This window comes from Engraulis encrasicolus, chromosome 13, assembly GCF_034702125.1.
Source record: "Engraulis encrasicolus isolate BLACKSEA-1 chromosome 13, IST_EnEncr_1.0, whole genome shotgun sequence".
NCBI lineage: Eukaryota > Metazoa > Chordata > Actinopteri > Clupeiformes > Engraulidae > Engraulis > Engraulis encrasicolus.
This window is the reverse complement of record NC_085869.1, coordinates 51,943,162-51,967,541: the sequence shown is the minus strand read 5'-3', so window position 1 is coordinate 51,967,541 and position 24,380 is coordinate 51,943,162. Positions and strand designations below refer to the sequence as shown.

Here is a 24,380-nt window from a genome sequence, read left to right as displayed (position 1 = left end):
TAATATGACCAATATATATATAATACGATTTACATGAACATTTTCAGAGCTTTGTTAATGTGCAGTAGTCCCTCCCGTACATAACCTCGAAAAAGCTAACAAAAAAGAAACTTCAGATAAAGAGACTTCAACCTAATGAGGGAACAACAACTGAGAAATTCACTGGCATTCTGGCAAGAACACCACCATTCTCCAGCCATGGAAAATTATTCAAACCACAAATTGCTGCTGCCTGGCTCGGGTCAGCTGGATGCTCACAGCAGTGTGAGGGGAAAAACAGTCTCGCCATCTGTCTGTCTGTCTTTCTGCTTGCTGTCTTGCTGTCTGGCGTCTGTGGTGAGTTACTTGCTGGCTGGGTGGCTGGCTGGTTGCAGGTTTACTACAGTCTGTTCCAGCAACAGCACACAGACAAGTTTCCACATGGAGCGCTTGTGTTGAGTCTTCCCTTCGGGGTTCTTTCCATCCCCCCTCTTCACGTCCCGTCCCTTCTGCCTTTTCCTTCAACTTGTGTTTTTTTCCCTGAGGGGCTCTTATTGTCTGCTGCCAGGCCCAAACGCGTACAGAAAGAGAAGGAGTCTGTGTGTTTGAGAGAGAGAGAGAGAGAGAAGGGAAGAGAAAGGGAGAAAAGCACACGGTAATCATGGCGTCCCTGCGCGTCTTCCTACGACTGCTAGCCATCACCGTTCTCATGGCCACACTCTTACTCAGAGGTAACCTTCATTTAGTCCTCTGTCTTTCTTTGTTTATTGCTTTGTCTATCTATTTGTTTCTGTGTTTGTTTCCTCCTTTCTTTGTCTACTACTTTTTTATTGCATTCCCTTTTTTCTTTTCTTGGTTTCTTTCTTGCTTTTTGTTCTTATTTTCTACCTGACTGACTGGCTGCCCATCTTTGTTTGTCTGGTCAACATATTCATTCTATCGGATCAGTGAAAAGGATTACAGTAAGAGGAAAGGAAAGGAAAGTTGCTGTCAGTATTACTGCATATGGCAGAAGCTGTGAAGCTATGGAAGCAGATTTGGAAAGCAAACTGATAGATAGATAGATAAAAAAAAGATAATGTCTCATTGGCATTTTGCTTACTCGCCAAGTCACACAGTAATGTCTCACAAATGTGCACCAATGTCAATGCCAATGTCAAATATATTTGCATAGCTCCAAAATCTACTTGATGTAAATAATGGAGGGAGAGTCAAAGGTGAAGTGTGTGTAACTGTGTGTGAGTGAGTTTCTGCAATGGACTATTGACTTGGATAAAGAGTGTGATTGTGATTGTAAGTTACACAGAATGATGGAGAGAGAAAAGATCACCCCCCCTCCCCCTTTAACTCACAACTGCACCCCACGGAGATAAGAAGTATGTGGGGGAGGGGAGAGGTAGATGGAAAAATACTTGTTGACTATGTGAGAGAGGGAGAGATGGGCCGAAACAGGGAAATATTTATAGGGCCTACAATATTGACTAGAATTAACTGAAAATTACATTGGCCATAGAGTAAAAATTAACACTATTTTTGAGTGGGACCAAATGTTATCTGAAATGGGGTTAATTCCAAGTCTTTAAAGGAACAGTATGTAGACTGTTATTTCGGCTAGAGTAGGTATCACAACTATGCTGCTCATTGCAACTGTGCTGCCTATTGTCTGCTGGGATAATAAAGGGCATACTTACTTAGGCCTATGCCAAATTTGACTTTTTTATGAATATTTACGAAGTACTAAACTAATATTTATATATGACTACATCACAGCAGGTTTTGCAGCTAAAAAATGTCTATTTCTGGAAATTCAAAATTGCAGACATGGAGAAGATCCACCTTTTCATGAAAAAGTGTCATTTTCCCAGTCATAATGAATACTGGTGATCAGTATACGTGAAAAAGGAAACATTTGTGAATTAGCAGCATGGATTCTGGAAAATAAAATTATTACACACAGCACCTTCAATAGTTAAATGAACACTGACATACTGTCTGCGTTTGGTGCTTGGTGGTAAGGTTGGGCGGGGCCAGTTCCAGTCAACTTCAAGTCAAGTGGGTTTTATTGTCAATTTCTTTACATGCACTGGTCATACAAATAATTTGAAATTAATTAACTTGATGCCCTATAGGCGAGCACCCCCTTCCCTTTTGTGCATTTAGACATCGTCATCTGTAAACATAGCACCATGCATCTGATCGAAACACAGCTAATCTGCGCAGAGGCCATGCATAATAATTATTATCAACGTCTTACTGTAAGTGTGAAGAGGGTTTCTTTGACATTCTAACTCTGTGGGACATTTTGGGCATTTCTGGCACCCCCAAGACATTTGGCGCCCTAGACAACTGCCTGGTGTGCCTATGCCTAGCGCCGGCCCTGAGGTTGGGGGAGGGGGGTTGCAGATGGAGCCATTCCCAATTAAACCCATATTTTCCTCCCCAGTACTGTATGCAAGACCCATTTAATGCAGTGTTTGTACATTGACTCACTGGCGTTTCGCAAGTTCAAAGTTCAAAAGTTCAAAGTTCAAAGTACTTTATTTGCCATTTGTGCATGAACTAGTAGTCCAAGCACATAGGAACTCTTGTGCAGGCCCTCTGAGTCAATAAATATAATTAAATAGAAAAATATATTAAAAAGTGATAAAAATCAAAGAGATCAAAAGAATAATAAGAAAGGTGTCAAATGTTCTTCTTTGCCAACAGCCTCACTGTTGCTGGGAAGAAGCTGTTGAAAAACCTTGCTTTTCTGGTAGGAATGCTGTCCGCTCTACTGTGTCTCAGTTTGTATCTGCAGTTCACAAAAAGTTCAGGAAAAAGTGCACAAAAGTGGAATAAAACCTAAATAACAATTTTTCCCTTTTTTCCTCCATGGTTTCATAAAGTTGGACGATTCAGTCCAACTTTTCCTCTTTTGCCGTTCTCCTTGTTTCTGTTTTTCCACTTTCCTGTTTGCGTCAGACACTTCCTTCTAAAATCTCAAAACCTCCTCCCTCACTCTCACTATTCCGTGTGTGTGTGTGTGTGTGTGTGTGTGTGTGTGTGTGTGTGTGTCTGCGTGTGCGTGGAGGTGCATGCACGTGCCCTCATAAGTATGTGTACTGTTGCCAAGGTCAGGCATGCAGCAGGTTTCTGATGCAATCTCCGCATGTATCTCCCCTTACCTCAGTGGCTTACCATTCTGTACCACAGCCAGTCAGTCAGCTCTGCTATTCTCTGCACTGAGAGCCGCGGGGGTGGGCAATGAGGGAGAAGTGAGGAAGGGAGTGTGTGTGTGTGTGTGTGTGTGTGTATGTGTGTGTGAGAGAGAGAGAGAGAGAGAGAGAGAGAGAGAGAGAGAGAGAGAGAGATGCTGGAATAGGGAGTGAGGGAGAAGTGAGTGAGGAAGTGTGTGTGTGTGCGTGTGTTGGAGGGGGGGGGGGTCTGTGAGTGTTTGTGTAGTATATACTGTATATCAACACTGCCTCTTCTGTAGGCTCACCCTGCACGCTGCCTGCCTGCCTGCCCGCCTCACTGAGGGCTGTGGACTGGTGACTTAATCATACCATGGGATTCCGTGTGTGTGTGTGTGTGTGTGCGTGTGTGTGCGTGTGCGTGTGCGTGTGCGTGTGTGTGTGTGTGTGTGTGTGTGTGTGTGTGTGTGTGTGTGTGCGTGTGCGTGTGCGTGTGCGTGTGTGTGTGTGTGTGTGTTTACTACACCAATTTACCTTCGTGAGGCCACTGCTATTGGAGCACACCCACTTGCTGGGGCACTCGCTCCATGTGGGTCCCAAATCCTGGACCCCACATTTTGATCCCTTTTGCTGGGGTGGTTTTGTTGTTGCTGCTATGAAAGTAAAAGTGTAAAAACATGTTCTCAATGACAGGTTAGGGTTAGGGATTGTTTTGTTTTGGGTACAGTTTAGCATTCTTTAGCTATTGTTAGGGTTAATATGAATGGAAGGGACCCACAAAGTGTGTGTCAGCAGGTGCAGTGTAGGAAATATGTGTGTACACGGAAGTGTATATCATCAAAAACATGTCCCAGCAATAAAAGTGCTAATTCTGTTGAAAATCATTTACATTTTCATAAACAAAATACATCCAGGTAATGACCAAGGGGTCTGTTACACAAATGTACAGTTGTTTGAAATATTTAAGTGTAATTTCATTACTTTTCATGGCTACAAACATGTCCATACCCTGTAAAAACTGCTATACCAAGGACAAACATCATCATTCCAATTGACAAAAAAAAACACTGATGGAATTGAATAATATCACCATAACGTGGAAGAACATATTGAAGTGGTTCTACAGACTCATAATGAGTTTAAAACAATATTTACTATTCTCTGATTGCTCAAAATGTGTCACGACTGTCAGAATTTGTTTTTTTTAAATAGACAATAAAATCAGATTTGCACAAGGTCGTTGTCATAACCGAGGACCCCGTTTCAAACCTTTAGCCCTAATGCATACTTCACCATTACTGAATACAGTAAACATATATTTTACTTCTAATTGTTTCTGACGCTGTTGACAAAAACAAGCAGGAGCCTATTTTGTGAAAAATGTAAAACATTGGCCAATATATTCGTTGCACAGGCAAGACCTTCATCTATACCACCATATTTTAGATTTTTTTCTTTCAAAATTACAACCTGTTTTTGCCACATTCTCAAGAATCAGTTATGTGTACGTGTCTGTGTACAGTATGTGAACATGTACGTGTACATGCATGTGTGTGTGTGTGTGTGTGTGTGTGTGTGTGTGTGTGTGTGTGTGTGTGTGTGTGTGTGTGTGTGTGTGTGTGTGTGTGTGTGTGTATGTGTGTGCGGGCATGTGTGTGTGTATGTGTGCGTGTGTGTGTGTGTGTGTGTGTGGGGGGGGGGATATGGTTCACACATGAGTGAAGCCTGAACAAATCTACTATTTGTAATCGGCAAATCCTCACCGACTGCATTGCAAGAAGATGGGAATTGCAAGAGCTACACATCACCCACCGCGGGAGAGGAGACGCTTTGAGCTTTTTTTGCGTGAGCTGCATCGAGTCACACAAATTATCATCCATCCCGGGGTTTGCTGTTTGCTGTTTGCCGTTCGCTCCTTACACAGGGATTGGAAAAGTGGTGGTTAGTTAGTGGCTGGAAGGCAGGCAGACAGGCCGACAGGCAGGCAGGCAGGCAGGCAGGCAGTGACATAAGCCAGAGTCTTTGTCTTCATCTTCGTCTTCATCTTCCCATAGGTGCGTCGAGCGATGGAGGAGGAGCGGGCCTGAAAAAGCTCCTGCAGAAGAGAGAAGGTGACTGTGACACCAAACACAAAAGGCAATCAGTGCCACCGCCGCACCGCACCGCACCACACTCACACTGACGCTTTACGTCATAACGACACTGTGCCATCATGGGTGCTATTCATTGCTGACATTCCATTCGCACGACAACGGGAGACAATCAGAAACAGACTCACACACACGCACGCGCACACACGCGCACACACTCGCGCACACGCACGCACACGCACGCGCACACACACACACGCACGCACACACACGCGCACACACACACACACAAACAGTGGCCTCTTTACCCATGCATGATAACAATGCTGTGAAAAGAGCAAAGGTTGCACCTCATATGGGGGGGGGGGCAGTGTAGTCTAAAAGGGCACTTTGGCATCATGTGAAGACTCCCAACATGTAAGAGGTCGGGGATGGACAGAGTGTGTAATAGGAGACGGGGTGGTAGTGATGGAGAATGTATTAAAGGACAGAGGGGGGTTAGGACCGAGAGAGCATGTAATAAGAACGAGAGAGGAACGATGGAAGAGAGAGGGAGGAGAGAGTATGCATTGTAAAAGGAGCGAGGTAAGAGAGAAGGGGTGGAGAAGAGGAGAGGGGGAAGAGATGGAGATGGACTGAGAGCATAACAGGGACGGGGGAAGAGAGAGGGAGGAGAGGAGAGGGGGAAGAAAGGAATATGGACTGAGAGTGTAATAGGAGGAGAGATGGTGGAGAGAGCGATGATAGGCGGAGGAGAGAGGGAGGATGCGATCGCCACTGAGATGATTAGGCCGACGGGCACGGCATTTGCGCCAGGCGAGAATGGGGGAGCCAGCCATTGGAATAATCATGGAGACATTATGTAGACATGAGGAGAGGAGAAGGAGGAGAGGAGAAGTAGAGGAAAAGGAGGAGAGGAGAAGTAGAGGAAAAGGAGAGTAGAGGAAAAGGAGGAGAGGAGGAGGAGAGGAGGGGTGAGGGGGAGGGGAGGAGGAGGAGGAGAGGAGAGGAGAGGAGGAGGAGAGGAGGGGTGAGGGGGAGGGGAGGGGAAGAGAGGAGGATGAGAGGAGAGGAGAGGATTACTGTTGGTTGCACCATTAAGCTCAGTGGGAGGTCTGGAGAGATGTAGACCCTATAGAATAGAAATATAAAATATATAATGTATTAGAAATAGATATATATATATATATAGAAAGAAGGGATGAAATAAATAGGCAGAGAAAAAAGATAAGGAAAGAGAGGAAAAAGATAAAACGAGAAAGAAGCAAAGAGAAACAAAGTGTGTGTGAGAGAGAGATAGAGAGAGAGAGAGAAAGAGATAGAGAGTCTGTATGTAAATATGCTATAGTACTATAGTATCTATGTAAAAGCAGTTGTTAAATTCACTGCCAGAAAAGCATTTTACCTGAGACCTTTATATCGTCATAGTAGGCTATATATAGCACTAATGCACTGTTATGTAACCGTACGCACACATCACTGACATCACATGGGCTTTAGCACACCGTTCATTAATTCACTCGTGCTAATTTAATACATTTCTTATTATAATATGTCTGACATTTCCGAGAGTGTCCTTGCTAATGGCTGTGGTGTACAGAGTGCTACCTCGTTAGAGAGCATGTGCTTAAAATGACCACTACAACATGTAGTGATGTCTGAGAGAGCAATTAATTGGGGGAGGCTTAATGAACAGATCATCCTGAGAGCAGAGGGAAGTGGATGGACATTTGCGTTCCTTAGCCACAGCGTTTTAAAGAGCTATGTAATCGAATGCGAAGAACAAGGCGTCATGTCTCATTTCTGTGTAAAACTAAACTTTTAGTCTACTGATTCATACAGTAGCCCTACACACATTCTTCCACGTTTTGTCCCCACTGCTCTGTTAATTCAGTTCAATTATGGTCAGTACTAATCGTCACAAAAAAAAGATAATAAAAAAAAAATTGCCACCTCATTTCTGCATAAAACAAAACGTTTAGTCTACTGTTTCATACAGTAGGCCTACGCACATTCTTCCACGTTTTGTTCCTGATGATTAATTCAGTTCAATTATGTTCAGTACCACCGTAATTGTCACATGATTTTTTTGCCTACTCATTTCCCTTGAATGGTGTTGAACTGACAAAATCCAAAGATAAAAGCTATTGTCATGTCTATTAGTCATGTTTCTCATCACCACTCATTGTTTCTCTGATCTTTGGCATGGACGTGACAATGACATCGTTGCTGAGGCATAGGCCTAATGACTATGTAAATACATAACAGATTATGTAAAACTAGACAGACAACATGTAATCATGTAATTGGTATCCTTTGTGTAGCTTGTGCACAAGCATACCGACAAGCACATTATGAATGCTATTTTCTACTGGGTTAAAGAACATGCACCTCTCCTTTCCTGCTTTTTCTTTGTTTCCTCTTTTTCTCTATTCATGTCAATACATTTCCTCTCTCTATCTTGTCTGTCTCTCTCTGCATATTCCTTCGTTTCTCTTCTCTTTCTCTCCCCCTTCCTTTCTGCATCTTCATTCTTCCTGGCTTTCCCTCTCTCTCTCTCTCCCAATCTTCTCTCCCTTTCTCATCTGTCTTTTTTCTTCCTCTTCATCTTCCTTCTTCCAAACTCTCTTTCACTCTCCCTCTCTTTCTCTCCCCGTCTTCTCTCTCTCTCTCTCTCTCTCTCTCTCTCTCTCTCTCTCTCTCTCTCTCTCTCTCTCTCTCTCTCTGTGCATCTTCCCTCTTCCCGACTCGCTGTATCTATCTCGCTATTCTCTCCCCCCCCCCCCGCCTCCTCTGCGCCCCCTCCAGCGGCGGATGCTAAGGTGTCCCCCTCCAGTGTGGTGGTGCCGTCCTCCAAGGCCATGCAGTTCCTGGCCGCCCTCAAGAGGCCCAAGAGGCAGCTGTGGGACCGCAGCCGGCCCGACGTGCAGCAGTGGATACAGCAGTTCATGTACATGGGCTACGATGAAGCGGTGCGTACATAAGACACACAACACTATGGACCCGCTGAGTTAAATAACCAGTTCGATAGCTCAGCGCTACAGATACGGTATGAGGCTTCGGGAGGGAGGTTTACTGACGTTCCACGCCACACTCTGCTAGTTGGCCTCCGTTACACTGACCCCCACTAAACTTCACTCCCATCCAGGTCACAGCACCAGTGTGACTGAGGTGTTCCCGCGCACTCCGTCCCCTTGGGTCTGCAACTCGCCTCCTCCTTGTCAACACATACGTTCGGGTATGGGAGGCACAGCACGATACCGCTGAGCTAAAGAACCAGTCCCATAGCTCAGTGCTACCGATACTGTATTAGGCTTCGGGAGGGAGGTTTACTACCGCTCCACGCCACACTCTGCTAGTTGGCCCACGTTACATGGGCTTCGACAAAGCGGTGTGAACATAAGAAACAGACTACACAATACAACACAGGGCAGAGCACACATGAAACAACAGGACATGCCGAACACAATACTGTTTGATGACAATTCATGTACATGGGCTTCGATAAAACTGTTCATTGACTTCCACATAACACAGACTACCTCCTCTCCCTCTTTTGATGACAGTCCCTGTACATGGGCTTTGATGAAGCGGTGGGTAGACCTGCACGCACGCACGCACGCACGCACGCACGCACGCACGCACGCACGCACGCACGCACCATATGAAATACATTACACAGGATACAATACCATGCAACCTTCACAACACAGGGCAGGAGCACACGCCACATTAGACCCAGTACTGAACATAAAGAGCTCATGTAGGGCAGATGTAGAGTACACAGCAGAACATTCTCCACATAAGACACAAGACACAAAGACAACATATCAAGACAGGATACATCACACATCACATGAAGTACCCCACACTCAGAAGACACAACGGGACCAACTCAACGGGGTCATCCCTTTGTTCCCCAGGTCCTATGTTCCCCGCAACAGGTCCTATGGTCCCCGCTGCTTCAAAGTACGCTGCTGCCGCATGGCAAATTGCAGGTTGTTGTTGCACCTCACTGATTCTTGAAAGTTTGGCAAAAACATGTCCCAGCAGTAAAATGCTAATTCTGTTGAAAATCAACTAAATTTTCAAGAACAAAATGAATCCAGGTAATGGCCAAGGGGTCTGTTACACAAATACACAGTTGTTTGAAATGTTTAAGTGTAATTTTATTACTTTTCATGGCTATAAACCTGTCCACACCCTGTAAAAACGCCTGTCCCAAGGACTGGCATCATCATTTCAATTGACTTAAAATACAAAAATCACTAACAGAATTGAACAATATCACCATGATGTGGAAGATCATATTAAAGTGGTTCTACAGATGTGCACATAGTGCATGTAAAACAATATTTACTATTATTTTCTGATTGCTCAAAATGTGTCCAGCATATTGGTCACCACCGTCAATTTTTTTCTAAAAGACAATAAAATCAGGTATGCACAAGGTCATTTTCATTACTGAGGACCCCTTTTCAAACCTTTAGCTCTACTGCATACTTCACCATCACTGAAGCTCCTGTAAGTTTACTATTTTGTCCTCAATCTGTTAATTTGTTTGGACACTGGTACTGTCCCAACCATAAACTGTCAACACCGTCGGGGGTTTTAATAGTATTATATTACATTAATGTTAATTAATATATACTTTCTCAGAAAGGGTATGAAGCACCCAAGAAACAGAGCGAAAATGAAGTGGCTAATGTGAACAAACAATGCACAATATGTAAAAGAGTGTTTTTTTGTCTCACACCGTCAGATGTCACCACCGTCAGATTTTGTTCCGCTCATCATCTTGTTCCATATTTTACTAAATTGTGCAGGTTAATGAAACATTACTAGGCATGTTAGTAATAATTGTGATCCAAAATGATACTCTAGCCACCACTGAGGTGCATTTGGAGGTTTTTTTGTCAGTAAACCTGACGGTGGTGACATCTGATGGAGTTCACCTAAAAACACATGTTTTACGTGTTTTTGACATGTTTTAAGAATATGCATACAATAAGTATCTACAGTTATGTTGAATTGTTAAAGTAATTCACTTTAATACATTAAACATATGTTTTTACTTCTAATTCTGTCTGCCACTGTTGACAAAACAAGAAAGAGCCCATTTTATGAAAAATGTTAAACATGGGCAGATTGGCCAATACATTCACTGCACAGCCAAGACCTACATCTATGATAATACACCTCTATATTTTGGATTTGAACAACTTAAAACCTGTTTTTGCCACATTTTCAAGAACCAGTGGCCTACTTCCTAGAGAATCTAACTAATGAAGAAAAAACACATGCACAAACATACTGTGCACACACAAAAATAAAGTGTTTATGCAAGATGCCATTGACTCGAGAGGGCTATTTATTTTGCTAAATGCAGGTACTAATTAGGCCACTTTCACCACTCTCAGATTACTGTCACCACCGTCAGTTCTTAAGTCACCACCGTAAGAAGGAGTTTTGGACATTTTAAATGAATGTGCTTACAACATTTTCCTTAGGAGTTGTTGAATTATCAAAGTAATAGCCAATTTAAGCCTACACGAATATTTGTGAAATTACAAAAAATTGTTTGTTTTATTTAGGCGTTAAGTAAGCATCGTATGACGGTACATATTTTAAAATTAGAACACATGAAACAGTAATAAAATAGAACAAAAGTGAATTTTCAACATTTAAAGGCATATGTGTGAACCAAAAAATACACATAATCACTTAAAAACTCCAGATACATATGCAGCCAAATCAATACAATTTTAATTACTTTTAATTGTGTGTTGACAAAAAACAAGGTATGATCGGAGAAAAGCCTGATTTCTGAAAAAAATACAAAATGGGGAGATTGGCCTTATGCATTTCTGAAAAGCCAAGACCTTAGTCTACGAGGATATACCATATAATTTTGTAATTCACTTTGTTTTTTTCTGTCAACATTACAACCTGTTTTAGCCACTTTGTCAAGAATCAGTGACCTGTGATAGGTTAGGTTTAGGGATAGTTTTGGTCAGGGCACAATTTGAAAACACGGAAATATTGCATTAATGACAGGTTAAGTTTAGGGATGCTTTTGGGAAGGGTTAGATACAATGCGGGGAACATAGAACATCTTTTTAGAAAAAGGGCCGTATGTTCCCCGGTCCCATACAAAGAGCGGGGAACATAGGACCCAGGGAACATACTGTAGGTACGCTCCCAACTCAACATCTAACCCCACGTCGTCTCTTTTTGCTTAAGGCCTTGTGATGTCAATGGCAATAGACGTTTTATTCAATATCTGGCAAAAGCATTATTCCAGGGTCTTTTTTTGTCATTTGCAATCGGGATGTTGAATGGGGGAAAGTCCCCCAATCGTCTGCCTGACCAACAACACACTAGATAGTAGATAGGCTATACAAAATAAAATATGGTACATTGGGTTAGACAAAAGTAAACACCTGATTTTAGACCACAATAATACAGTATATAGCCTACCTGCTGTGTATATTGACCCTGTGGAGCTCCCAATGGACAGCTCTGGTGGAAACTGGAGAATTGAGGTGCACATTCTGCCGTGATTTGGGCAGCTGTGGTTTTATGTTTTTTGCAAACAATCCGGGTTGAACAATCCACCCTAACATGACGTGTCCTATGACCTGTTCCACACTCCGACCCTGCGGTAGTGGCATTGCACTTTACCATGCTTCCAATTTGACTGTAGAAGAAGAAATTTGGACTCCCCTCGCCATCATTCCGTACTACGCTCCGATGACGTCTGTAAACACTCCTATCTCTCCTTGAGCAAAACCAAAGAACGTAGATTTGATAAGAAGGATCACTCATAGGGGTTTCAGGCCGACCAGAACGGAGCCGGTGCTGGTGGCCGCACCAGTTACCTTCGGCACTTAGGTGCTTACCTGCGAACCATCCGTGTTCATACCCAGGCTCGGACTGGGAACGATTTTCGGCCCTGGCATTTTCCCTCTACACCGGCCCCCGCCGACCGATGAGCCCCCCCCCCCCAAAAAAAAACAACACGCATTCATCCATCCGTCCATACCAAAACCCCAAGCAATATGACACCAGCATGAATGAACACGACACATCTTCACTGCCATTTCAATTTCACATTGAACTGCATAGAAGCACAGTCAACCGTGTGTGTGTGTGTGTGTGTGTGTGTGTGTGTGTGTGTGTGTGTGTGTGTGTGTGTGCGTGCGTGCGTGCGTGCGTGCGTGCGTGCGTGCGTGCGTGCGCTACCTTACCTTACAGGGGGCCAGAATGGGGATTGCGATACACGTCCTGGTGTGGTAACCCAGCCTAATCTTTTAGCCACCTTGTCAACAATTCTGTCTGTCACTTGATAAGTGAAAAGTATAAGTGAGCGACATAACATAACCGCAATCCATCAGTTGTTGCAGCCGTTTCACTCACATGTTTGCCGAGTGCTGACATCAGCTGCTCACAAAACAGGACGCTACTGATCCACAAATACAGCCTCGTCTCGGGAACTTTCCTAGCCTCACACATCTCGGTGTTGATTGCATCTCTCGTCTTCATTGGGCGCTTTTGCTGCATATTGGCTATGTCATGCCACTGGTTCATAAAATATAATATCTCTGCGTTGACTTATCCCCTCGATGCACTGTTTTAGCAAAGCCTACTGCAGATTCATGAATCCAGTAACCCATACGAACGCCGCGGGGAAAAAAAAGTTAAAGCAGAGTTAACAGATAGTCCGAGTCTTTTTGTGTTTCCGTTTGGGTGTTTTTTTTAAATGATTGCGTTCGCTCCGGAAAGTTTACAGACGTAAGCTAATCCTTCCTCATTGAAGGAATAGCTAGGCTAGCATGATGAGCTTGATAAACAACTTCAAGTTCTGTATTCATATCCTGTGTGTCTTCTTTCGTACTGCTCAGGTCATGGAACCTCAAAGTCCATACAATTAACTTTGCTTTGTGCCTGAAGTGACGTTTCCAGTATGTTGCCCAGCCCTCATCCTCGCATGCTGAACTTGTAGGGATGTAGGAATCACTAGCAAAACGAAAACTACTGGCGAAGCAAACGAATGATGTATAGTTATAGTTTCACTTAGCCATTATAAAACACACTGACGCACCATCAACACTTTGTTATGTTTGTCACGAATGCTCCCTCTTCTCTTTTTGACACGTCTTTCTTAATGTGTTATGCTATCCATTGTCGGAGGACTGGTGAGCGACGATATGAAAGTAAATATGAATCCCACAGCGCGGTTATACAGGGTTGCCAGACGAGACTGATCATTTCCAGCCTAAAAACAAATGCTCAAAACCTGCGTGGAAACACTAAATCCCACACAATTTGAAATAAATTCTATTGATGTCTAGCCATAAATCTGCAGAGAAACCCACCCAAATGCTATTTTAACATTTTTTGACCACAGACGGTCATCCAAAGGAGCCAAATCTTGTCCTATTTGGCAACACTCCCGGCGAACATTACATCCGCGTTCCCGTGAACCTATCAGAAGGAAGACAGGCGCCTTCAGATTCCAACCCCATCATGCACTGCTTTACATTTTTTTAAAGCCATCTGCCCACCGTCACAAAGATGAAAGTGACATGGAAGGGGTATATATACTGCACCCCTTGCTGTTTAAGTGTATCGTGTACTGAAGAATCAATTATGGCATTTACATGAGTCCGGGATTACCGACTTCGACTAGTCTAAAATCCAGGGCTGGTATCAGCGTAAGGGGCCGGTCTAAATTGCGTTAGGGCCGCGGCGGCCCACCGGGCATTTGCCCGGTATCACAGATTGCCAGTCCGAGCCTGTTCATACCGGGCTCTGAACTTTTTCTGCATGTGACTGTGTTACCCGGATGCACCTGCTGACAGATACGTTGTCGTCACGGTTCGCAAAGAAAAAACAAGTATTTTGCAGAACCAACTTTCCGGTTAGCGAAAGCTAATATCTGTGGCGTGAACACGATGACTGGTTCGCGATTAGGTGCGGGAACGAGCTCTAGCAAACCAACTTTCCGGTTAGTGAAAGCTAATATCCGTGGCATGAACACGACGACTGGTTCGCGATTAGGTGCGGGAACGGGCTCTAGCACGGTTCTCAGTCGGCCTGAACGCGCTATCAGTGGAAAATACATTGGCCACGGTGTAGTATTGGGGCGTTGCTTAAATACCATAGAACTAATACATTTCTATGCTTAAACACACGGTGCGGATGGTCAGTGGGTGTGGCGCCATGATGGAAAAAATTTGTACTCAAAATTGTAAATTTGTACTAGCCTGGTAAACCAGCGCCACCCGCTGGACGCCAACATTTTTCAGCTGCGAGTGGGTCTGGCCTCGGATCTGAGAACGTTTTGAACACTGTGCCCTGAGTCTGGCAAAACCAATCACAACGCAGAGATTTGTTTTGAATCAAAGCGGGTGGGGTTTTGAGGGAGTGACAACGAAGCTCGCAACACCGATGGGAAAGCACATCAACAGCAAAGATCGCCGATTGGTCAGAGCGCTGGCACGGTTTGAAAAACCAACAGGTTGTTCTCATCAACAATCTTAGGAGGTATCATTCATCGGGGCCAGACTAAATTACTCCGGTCTCACATTTAGGCCGGTTTATCAGGCTGAATTTGTACGCAAAATCGGTCGAAAGAGGATATCCGATGTTCAGTTTGTGGCCAGATTACCTGCAGCTGTTGGTCAGCAGTAATTGCTGGGGATAAGGACAGCTGACAAACATTCATGTTGTCCTATGGCATTGCACTTTGCCATGCTTCCAATACTGACTGTAGAAGAATACTCCCCTCGCGAAAATTCTGTAACACGCGCCAATGACGTCAGCACATCCTCCTATCTTAAGTCTCCTTGATCAAAACTGTGCTCTTACCCTGCTAATTGAAGCTTCACACACTGCTTTTACTGGTGCAATGTGCAATTAAGGAAGATTGGCCACCAGGCTGGTCCAATGTAGCCGTGAAACCTCCCACACTAAAATGACAGGTGTTTTTGTCTAACCCCTGTACACTAACTTTAGCACTATTTGTTGACTGGATAATGGAAACAGAATGCCTAGATGGGTGAAAAAAAACGTTATCAGAATCACCCAATACAAGAAATACGGCTTCCCCGTGCATCACAGTAAATAAAAGAATGTTGGAAAATAAAATAAAACACGTGTCACCAAAAGACAGGATAAATATTAGACAAACGAGACAAATAAATCAATGGATTGAAATAGCCTGTAAATAAGTGGCCCATTCATTAGGTGACAAAATCCAGCAACTCTTCAAATGCCACAGACAATGGGGAAGGTTGTTCGGCAAATTTGCGGGTGCCTTCTGGAGAAATGTCACTTGTGAGTGATTTGCCTTTGAAATTACATCTCTCTCCCATCTCATCTCCCAGCTATGCACCGGGGCCGTTATTATTTGCCGTGTCATTTTCTTGTCATTTGCCCAAGTCCAAATTATACTGCTGTTCTAAACGTAATGAAATATGAAGAGATCAAAGGGGGGTTGGGGGGCAGGTGGATAAAATATAAAATGTCCACCAAAGTGTGAAATCAATAGCAGTTGTTGCAGATGCAGTTCCATCATGCAACACACATCAGCCCAACAACGCCTTGTTAAGAAAACAAAAAAGCATGCCACGAGGCTTTTATCCAACTGAAATGGGTTCAAAATGAAACAAAAAAAGATACAACACCACGTCACTGGGCTGATGTATGACAACGAAACGTTGACCTGCCTCCTGGCCAGTTGTGTTATCTTGGGCCCCCCCTCATCACCTCCACCTGTGTTTCGTAAAGGGCAACAACAACATACTGAAGATGCCACTCAGAGAGTGGCACTTTGTACATGCATGTTTTGCTATAAGCACAAATCTGCTCAGAACAGAAGTGTGTGTGTGTGTGTGTGTGTGTGTGTGTGTGAGTGTGTGTGTGAGAGAGAGGGTGTTGGGAGGACTGCAGTGCAAATTGCCTATAGCTGTCTGCAATCATGTATGTTGATGAGAACACCCTTATCCAGCAGGGCTGAAGAAATAGGCATAAAATGTATTCACACACACACACACACACACACACACACACACACACACACACACACACACACACACACACACACACACACACACACACACACCCACACCCACACCCACACACACACCTGCAGATGTTCAAGTCATGCCTCTTCTCCCTGGCTTAGCCAATTAATTTGTTTATATTGCAAGCGCACACACGCACGCACGCACGCACACACACACACACACACACACACACACACACACACACACACACACACACACACACACACACACACACACACACACACACACACACACGGTACGTACATACCTCCTGCATGATTCATGGGTAGGCAGGGAATGGAAAGACACTTCAAGATTTTTTTTTTTTCCCAACTCTGAAATACCCATTCCAAAACAGTTTCAGCAGTCCATCAAGTTGTAGCAGCGTGAAAGGCTCTGCATTTGCTCCACAGCTCTCTATGCAGTATATACCTGCACTAATTAAGCTGGGGAGAAGCAGGCCATTAGCCTACACTGTAGTTCTCAGGGCTGAACTGGGGGAAAAATAGGGCCCGGGCACTTTTGGCATAAAGGGGCCCTTCATAATTAGCAGCGCAGAACTGACTCAACGGTGGGCCCTGCACCCTTGTGGGCCCCTATTTCCAGAAGTGTAAAAAATAAATAAATCTGAAAATAGGAACCCACCAGGGTGCGGGGCCCATCGGGAAAAGCCCGCTATGCCAGATGGCCAGTTCAGCCCAGGTAGGTCTAATGAGACACAGTTCATCAAGCAATCTGTACGACCAACAGGGAGAGCAACATAGTGATGCTATGCTCTTGCTAGCCAACCTCATTGTTGCAGTTTGGTACGTTTTGGTAAGTTTTTGGAAACCTGACAAAATATACCTCAGAGAAAATATCCGCCTTAAAATAAAAATAAAATAATATAATATCCAATAATATTTCTGACTGTTGCTTAATAACAATAGAAGGATATCGCAAAGACACCAGAAGAGACCAAAGCTGCAAAGAGTCGCTGGACTGTCTTGACATGAGCGATAAAAGCGACAGAGTATGACCCTTGAAAACAGAATGCAAGTATTCCAACATTCCAATTGGCTGTCGCCAAACCGCATTTTAGCATATTCGCTGAATTTCTACTATTGAAGCTGCGCATACGTTTACGAGCGGGTTCAGTTGTATCTCTTTTCCTTCTAACCAAACACCTCTGGTGTGTTCCTCAAAAGGCACATTTGGGAAATGGTTGGTATATAACACACATCATGGACTTGGTAATGACAATCCAATTAGTGAAGGAAGCAGACAAGAGGGCTGCAACAGAAGGGAAATGACTTCTAAAGACGGTAACCGTCATGAATGCAGTTAGTAATAGGGCAAAAGGCACTTTGCTTTTCAATTTGAGTAGCCACTCTCCATGCGCAACGACTAGGCCTACATAAAATGTGTTTGTAGGAACGGTTAAGTACGAAGGAACGCAACTACTCTGCTGTGCTGAGTTTACCAATAATGAAATAGTAGCCTATTATAAGGTCAGGTGTGCACATGTTTGTATCTTTTCAACCCCTTATCGCTCTCTCTCTCTCTCTCTCACACACACACACACACATACACACACACACACACGCACGCACATGGTACATTGCCAATGTGACGTGCTCTGGGTGTGTTCCTCTAAAAAAATAAGACAGCACATTTGGGAAATGGTTGATGTAAAACAGGCCTCATTGACTTGGAAATGACAGTGCAATCAGTGGAGGCTAAAGCAGATGGAGGAGGCTTAAGCAAGAGAGAAATTACTTCTGAGCCGTCGTCATGCATATTTCAATCAGCCCCAAGAATTTATTCTGAAAAAAATCACAGAGTGACATAACTTATTCCCATTAAAATAGTAATAAAATTCCAGAAGGAATGTAAAGAGTGCGTATTATCTAGCATCTCCCTCAGCCGCCCACCAGCAACCTGTTGGTGGAACTCTCAGAGTGCTGGATCACTGCATAATGTGTCATCAGAGTGTAGCGGGTGACTGTCAATGTTTATCTGTGCTGAGAGCTGCGAAATGAGGCTCTTATAATAATGGCAAAAGCAGCCCCCCTTCCCATCATTATTCATTGTAAATATGTAAATATGTGAGGTTACTTCAGCTCGGGCCTGACCAAAGCTGTCAGAGGCCCTATAATATACATTGTGCAGCTCCTTCATGAGAACAGTAGGGCCTAATCTAGCCTGCAGAGTACGGCCATTCACAGAGGCGATTGTGGGGACAGTTGGGGAGCCAGCAAAAATATAAAGGAATGAACATACGAAACAAATCCCCAATGCTGTAGTTTCAAGTGTGAGCTGTTTTTCACTATCTAGAGGCTTGGGGGCCCTAAGCGGCTGCCTGCATAACCTGGTGACAAGATGCACTTGACATTCACTGTTACTGTAATGTATACCAGTAGGGCCTACTTATTGCTCCTCACTTCTAGTCTGCACCTAATCATTCCCGATCACAAGGGTGGCGCCATTACTATTTTGGCATCAGTAGCGTGTACTAGTCATTCAGAGAAGGGCTACTGGCCGGAACTACCGGTACGTGGAAGACCAGAAATCCTGTGATACCACACAATGGGTGCATTCCAATATGCAGACTATCGTCCTCAACTTGTGCTTGTGGCCTTGCCCCGTCTCTTGGCCCCACCTCCGTGGAGAAAACAATAAAGATTCCCAGCTGTCAGCCTAGCCACAACAACTTTTGGGGGACTGTTTTTCATTCACCAACCCAATTACAAATGAGAACTGACATTAGAATTGTGCTTTTGCAAGATATTGAATTCATTTTCTGTCGTTAGTGACATCATCATGAGGTCACAAGCAGACAAGGGAGGACGGGAGTCCGCATATTGGAATGCAGACAAAATGTTGGAATGGTCGTCGTGGTTAGTAGGTGTGGTAATGATTTGGATGACGTGAAATGAAAAATCTGGCAGCGCATCACTGACAAAGCGGAGGGTTGTGGTGGAACCAATGGCTGTCGATCAAACTGCTGAACTGCATTTAACAGGCAAACCCAGCAGTGTTTTCATCCTCCCTAATGACACACTACACAACACAGACTCAAGAAGAAAAAAATAAACCCCAGATACTCACAGAAACAACACCAGTGTGACAGATTTTGTTTACATTTGGATTATATGCAATGCAGCGGTATTAGATCAAATTGCCAGTCAAAAATATTTTCTGCCCTATAGGATTTGTCTAATTTTCTAGGCTTCAAGATAATGTAAAAATGCAAAGTAAACATTGAATGATTAAGCATTTTTACAGACATAGAGGATGCTTAATCATCTTGGATAATTAATAATCTTGCATCAACTTCTCTTCTTTCCTGGAATTAAATGTGAAATGAGGTGAAATGTTCTCAATTTTGTGTGTCTCATTTTGGACATAGGCCTACAGTGTCGTTGAGTGTTTCAGTGACCTTGAGTGTTTTGAAAGGCGCTTTTAAATAAAAGGCATTAATATTATAATTATTATTACAGGTAAAGCATAATCACTAGTGGCTTTGCTTAGGCACAATTTCTGGTGCTGAACAAAAAAAGTGATGTTTTTAAAAAAAAGTTTGCAAACTCCTTTGCATTTCTTTTCTTCTTCAAGTTCTTTTTTTCGTTGTATACATTCATTGCCATTGGCATGTTGGCGCTTCGACCTTGCAGTCTTCCTCACAATCACTAACCAACTCTGTCCAGCCTAGAAGACCCACACACAGCAGACACTCCAAAGCAACTTACAAAAGTGTGATTGTAAAATACACCGGAATTATTGTAGCAGAAGTCAGCTGTAGGCAAGGCCTACATAAGCATAACAAAGTTATATACACATCAATTCTTGGAAGGAGACTTCCAAGTCTGAGGTGATGAACAAAAAGCCAAGGTTTTCTAGATGATCTTTTATCATTTCGTTCAATGACAACCGCAAACGTTATCCTGGCCGGAGAAGCATTCGCTACTCCACAGGCACTGTACCATTGTGCCCATTCCTGTTTGAATTCTGAAAAAAAGTATTAGCAGGAGAAAGGTTGGATCACAACAAAATATGTTGCTCCACCACCAACTCCTCTCTCTTGCTGACCTGGCCTAGCAGATAAGTCATCTTTTAAATAAAAGTGTTGTCTCCCTCTCTCCGTCCACCGCCATCTCCCTTCCCTCAGAGGCTTGAAGCAGACCTGGAGTGGATTCCAATATGCAGACTCCCATCCTCCCTTGCCTGCTTGTGACGTCATGATGATGTCATGTAATTGACAACAGATACTTAATTCAATATCTTGCAAAATCACAATTCCAATGTCATTTTCTCATTTGCAATCAGGATGGGGAATGAAAAACAGTGGCCCAAAAGTTGTTGTGGCTAGGCGGACAGCGGGAACAGCGAGTGTGCATAATATTGGAATGCACCCTAGCCTACAAGAAGAGCAGAGCGTAGTTTTACGGATAAGGCCATTATAGTGCACATGAGTAGTCGTTTAATAGCTTGTGTCTCTCCCTCTCTCTCTCTCCCCATCCACAGAGGCTGGAGGCAGACCTGGCCTACTGGAAGGACCAGGCACAGGCTGGGGACCAGGGCAGGCAGCACCACTACGACGAGAACGCCGCCCTGGGTCCTCGCCACGCCCAGGACCACAGGCACGGGGCCAACGTCAACTATGACTACTATTAACCCATTGATGCCTAAAGCACCTGCAAAAAATGCCAGCTGAATGCCTAAGCCCTTGTTGGGAAAGTTGCCCTCAGCCTATAAAAACCTAAATATCTCAGCCTCTGATGCACATAAAAACATGAAACACGGTTGCATTTAAACCCTAAGACCCTCATCTTGCATTAGAATATGTTAATTCAGCTGTATACCTACATTTTCATTAAAAAGCTAAAATCTCAAGAGCATGAATGAAGCGTATATGTGTCTCCAGGCACCGAAGGTCAAACAACATATACAAGTCATCAGGCCAAAAAGGGTTAATGCCCAAGGACCCTGTGACCCCAGGGCAGAGGTGTCAAAAAAAAACAAACAAATAAAAAAACCCGGTTCAGAAGTAAAAACCCTGCCAGTTTCCTTCCAACACAAGTGACACTTCGCCAAGTAACTGGTCTACCTGTAAATTTACAATCAGCTGATTCTTGCTCAGTTGTGTTTCTCGAAATTTGGGTAGCTCCCAAAGGGAAATTGCATTCTAACCAGCAAAGTAACTAACATCGTTAGCAGCTATGGTTTTCCGAACTGCACCCGTGTGGATCAAATTTGTAGCAAGGCTTTTTTGTGAACCTGCGATTGACACCTCTAGTCCTTGGGGTCTTACCACTGACCACCTGCTGTGGCTACCCCTTTCCTCTGCCATCATGACCTTGACATTCACAGCCACACTAATTAACTTCTTCCAAACTTTAAAATAACGTGTCAAATGTGTCTTGTCACTGGTATAGTATGAATTGGATGAAGGACACGACCGAAGTCCGTTTCACGACGGCTGTGTAGGGTCTCAATGTAGCTCTCTTGAGACGCAGTGCCAATTCTTTAAGTTGTTTTGCTACAGCAGGTGAGAGGGGCATATAAAAATCATTATGTTTCCTTTTCCCTTATCCGTTGTACTCATTCATTCTCATTATCCTTTGTCAATGTAAGCATTCTTTCACCATCTCAGCAATTTCACCTATCCATTTAGGCCAAATACAAATGCCATTTTTACGACAGCCTCAAAGTGGAGTGAATAAAGACGCTTTTGAGAATCTCTTGTTTGTGTATTTGTGAGGGACAGCTGGGGGGAAAGAGGGTGGGACAAAACTGTCATTTGTAAGCAACAGCTTACAATGGTACCATTAGCGGACAAAAAAACGAACAGCTAACTGCAGGAACCTGTTATTTAAATAAATGCTGGGCAGCGTGACAGCCGCTTGTTCAACTGCTATATGTAGGTCAAGCACAAACGGTAGACACAGAAGGAACAGGCTGAGGAAAAAAATGAAGAAAAGGGACACGTTTTCACAAACACTGTAAATATTTTATTAAAATAGGCTTTTTTTCCTCCCACGTTCCTGAAATCAAATGTGGGGTGTAAAGAGTTCTCTAAAGTGTGTGTGTGTGTGTGTGTATGTGTGTGTGTGTGTGTGTGTGTGTGTGTGTGTGTGTGTGTGTGTGTGTGTGTGTGTATCTATGTGTGTGTGTGTGTGTGTGAACATGTCCATATGCCCACAGGTATAGATCATGTAAAGGTAAAACGACACAAAAGATGGCTTCAAAACTCACATCACATGGCAGAGCTTAAAACTGTTTTTTTGTCACCCCCACCCATTTCCCTCATCATCGTCATCTCAAGTCCTGAGAACCGAGGGCCACAAGAGTCAAAGTGATCCTCAACAGGAACCCTGTTCGGCTCTTTCGAAGCAGGCATGTACTGAAACATTTTGGAGCTATTCCTTTACTTGAAGCAGACGGTCAACCTTCTTTTCTGGCAGGCTTGACTTGAAACTTCCTAAAGGCTCCAAAAAGTAGTCTTGTCTCGAAGCCTTCTAGATCTTCTCTGGCAGATTCGAATCAACGTATACATCCCTGGCTCCTCTACAAGTCCTCCAACACAGACAGACCATCAACCAACAGACAAAGATGGCGGGAAGCGGAACACCTCCCAAGGTGGCATGTTATGGCATTGGAGTAGGTTGATTGTGTACAAGGAAAAACCAAACAAAACACAATCAAACAAGCACTCAAACAAGAGTTACAGTAAAGTACGTACCGCAGTCTTGACATTATCTTCAGGATAAAAATGGCTCATCAATGACGTTTTCAGTACGTCATTAATTAAATAAAGGGTGCAACGCACAAGACAAATGACAAATAGTGCAAGGCAAGGTCCGACTGTGGCTCTTGTCTGGTGGTCCTCGCTTCTTGTATTTTGTCATGTCTCAAAAACTGACGTCTGAGGTCAGTCTCTATGTTGCGTGCCTGTCTACAGAGAAAACACCCGTTACTGCATCACAGCCGCGCGTCACCTCACAACCACGACTTCTGATGATCGTCCTTTTAAAAAGGCGCTGTCCTTCGCCAAAACAAACAAACGAAAAACCCCTGTAATAAACAACAAAAAAAAATCAAGAAAATAAAAAATAAAATCTCCCAGCTCCCAGAGCATTTCCTGAAAAGACGTTATCAAGTTGTGGCAAAAAGACGGGTGGGTCAGTTGTGTCTGGGTCTGCCCTTCTTCATGCGGGCGGCTTTGGGCTTGGGGATGTACTGGTTGTTGGCCTGGTGCTCCAGCTCTCGTGCAAAGTACTGGATCGTCTTGTTCAGGCCCTCCTCCAGGGGTACCTGTGTGGTAGGGGAACACATCACACACCCGCTGGTGAGGTTAGAGACTGGACAAAAATGGCTGGATATAATGCTAAGAAATGGCAACACCAGGGCTTGACACCTGCCAAACGGCCAAATGCTGGTAAAGCATGTAACGTTTGTGGCTAGTAACAATTTCAGTTTCATTAGCCATCTTGATAGATAACTTGTTCTTTGGTGTGACAAATCACAGTAGTTGCATCTGGCTAGAAAGACTAAATGGCTAGTGACTCTGTAAAACTACAAGCCACAGTGGCCGGTGAGGAAAAAAAGTTAATGTCAAGCCCTGGGCAACATGCTTCTGAATGATCATGATCAGATCATGAAATGGCAACACGCTCCAACATATATGATGAGGCTGCAAGCCAGGACTATAATATGAGAAGTTTAGTATGGCACCCCACAGTTCAGAAAGCTGAGGGCTGTGGGGTGGAACTAGAACGTTGTCATTCAAACTGCCTGCACATACTTTGACCAATCTGAGCAACAGTGGCTAACCCCATCCTCCTCCATGACTGAGGTACCCTGATGGTACCGTCCCGCCGTACTGCTCCCTTGAGACGCCATTGGGGGCTGCCTCCTTGCACGGATGACGCATAAATGCATTTTTGTTGTGTGCAGTGAACACTTGTGTTCTGTGGAGTGCTGTGACACAATGACAATGGGAGTTGGGAGTTTCCCAGTTTAGCTTTCAAACCCACCTCGATGATTCAAACAGGGAAAGAGAAAAACTTTGCCTAGTGATTGGC

General features: G+C 43.9%; 2 protein-coding genes across 4 annotated transcripts in view; one reads left to right on the top strand and one right to left on the bottom strand.

Moving 5' to 3' along the window:
- Positions 1–436: 436 nt before the first annotated feature.
- ecrg4a (ECRG4 augurin precursor a) lies at positions 437–22,034 on the top strand. Its single transcript, XM_063214224.1, has 4 exons — positions 437–710; positions 5,207–5,263; positions 8,051–8,214; positions 20,821–22,034. The coding sequence occupies exons 1-4, from the start codon at positions 641–643 to the stop codon at positions 20,968–20,970; spliced, it is 441 nt and encodes a 146-aa protein (XP_063070294.1). The 5' UTR covers positions 437–640; the 3' UTR covers positions 20,971–22,034.
- The window catches only part of uxs1 (UDP-glucuronate decarboxylase 1), a 106,697-nt gene continuing 104,025 nt past the window's right edge, over positions 21,709–24,380 (bottom strand). For all 3 annotated transcript variants that reach the window (XM_063214223.1, XM_063214221.1, XM_063214222.1), the window contains one exon: positions 21,709–23,610. In XM_063214223.1, coding sequence (XP_063070293.1) covers positions 23,479–23,610 — 132 coding nt within the window. In that variant the 3' untranslated portion in view covers positions 21,709–23,478. The remainder of the gene's footprint in view (positions 23,611–24,380) is intronic.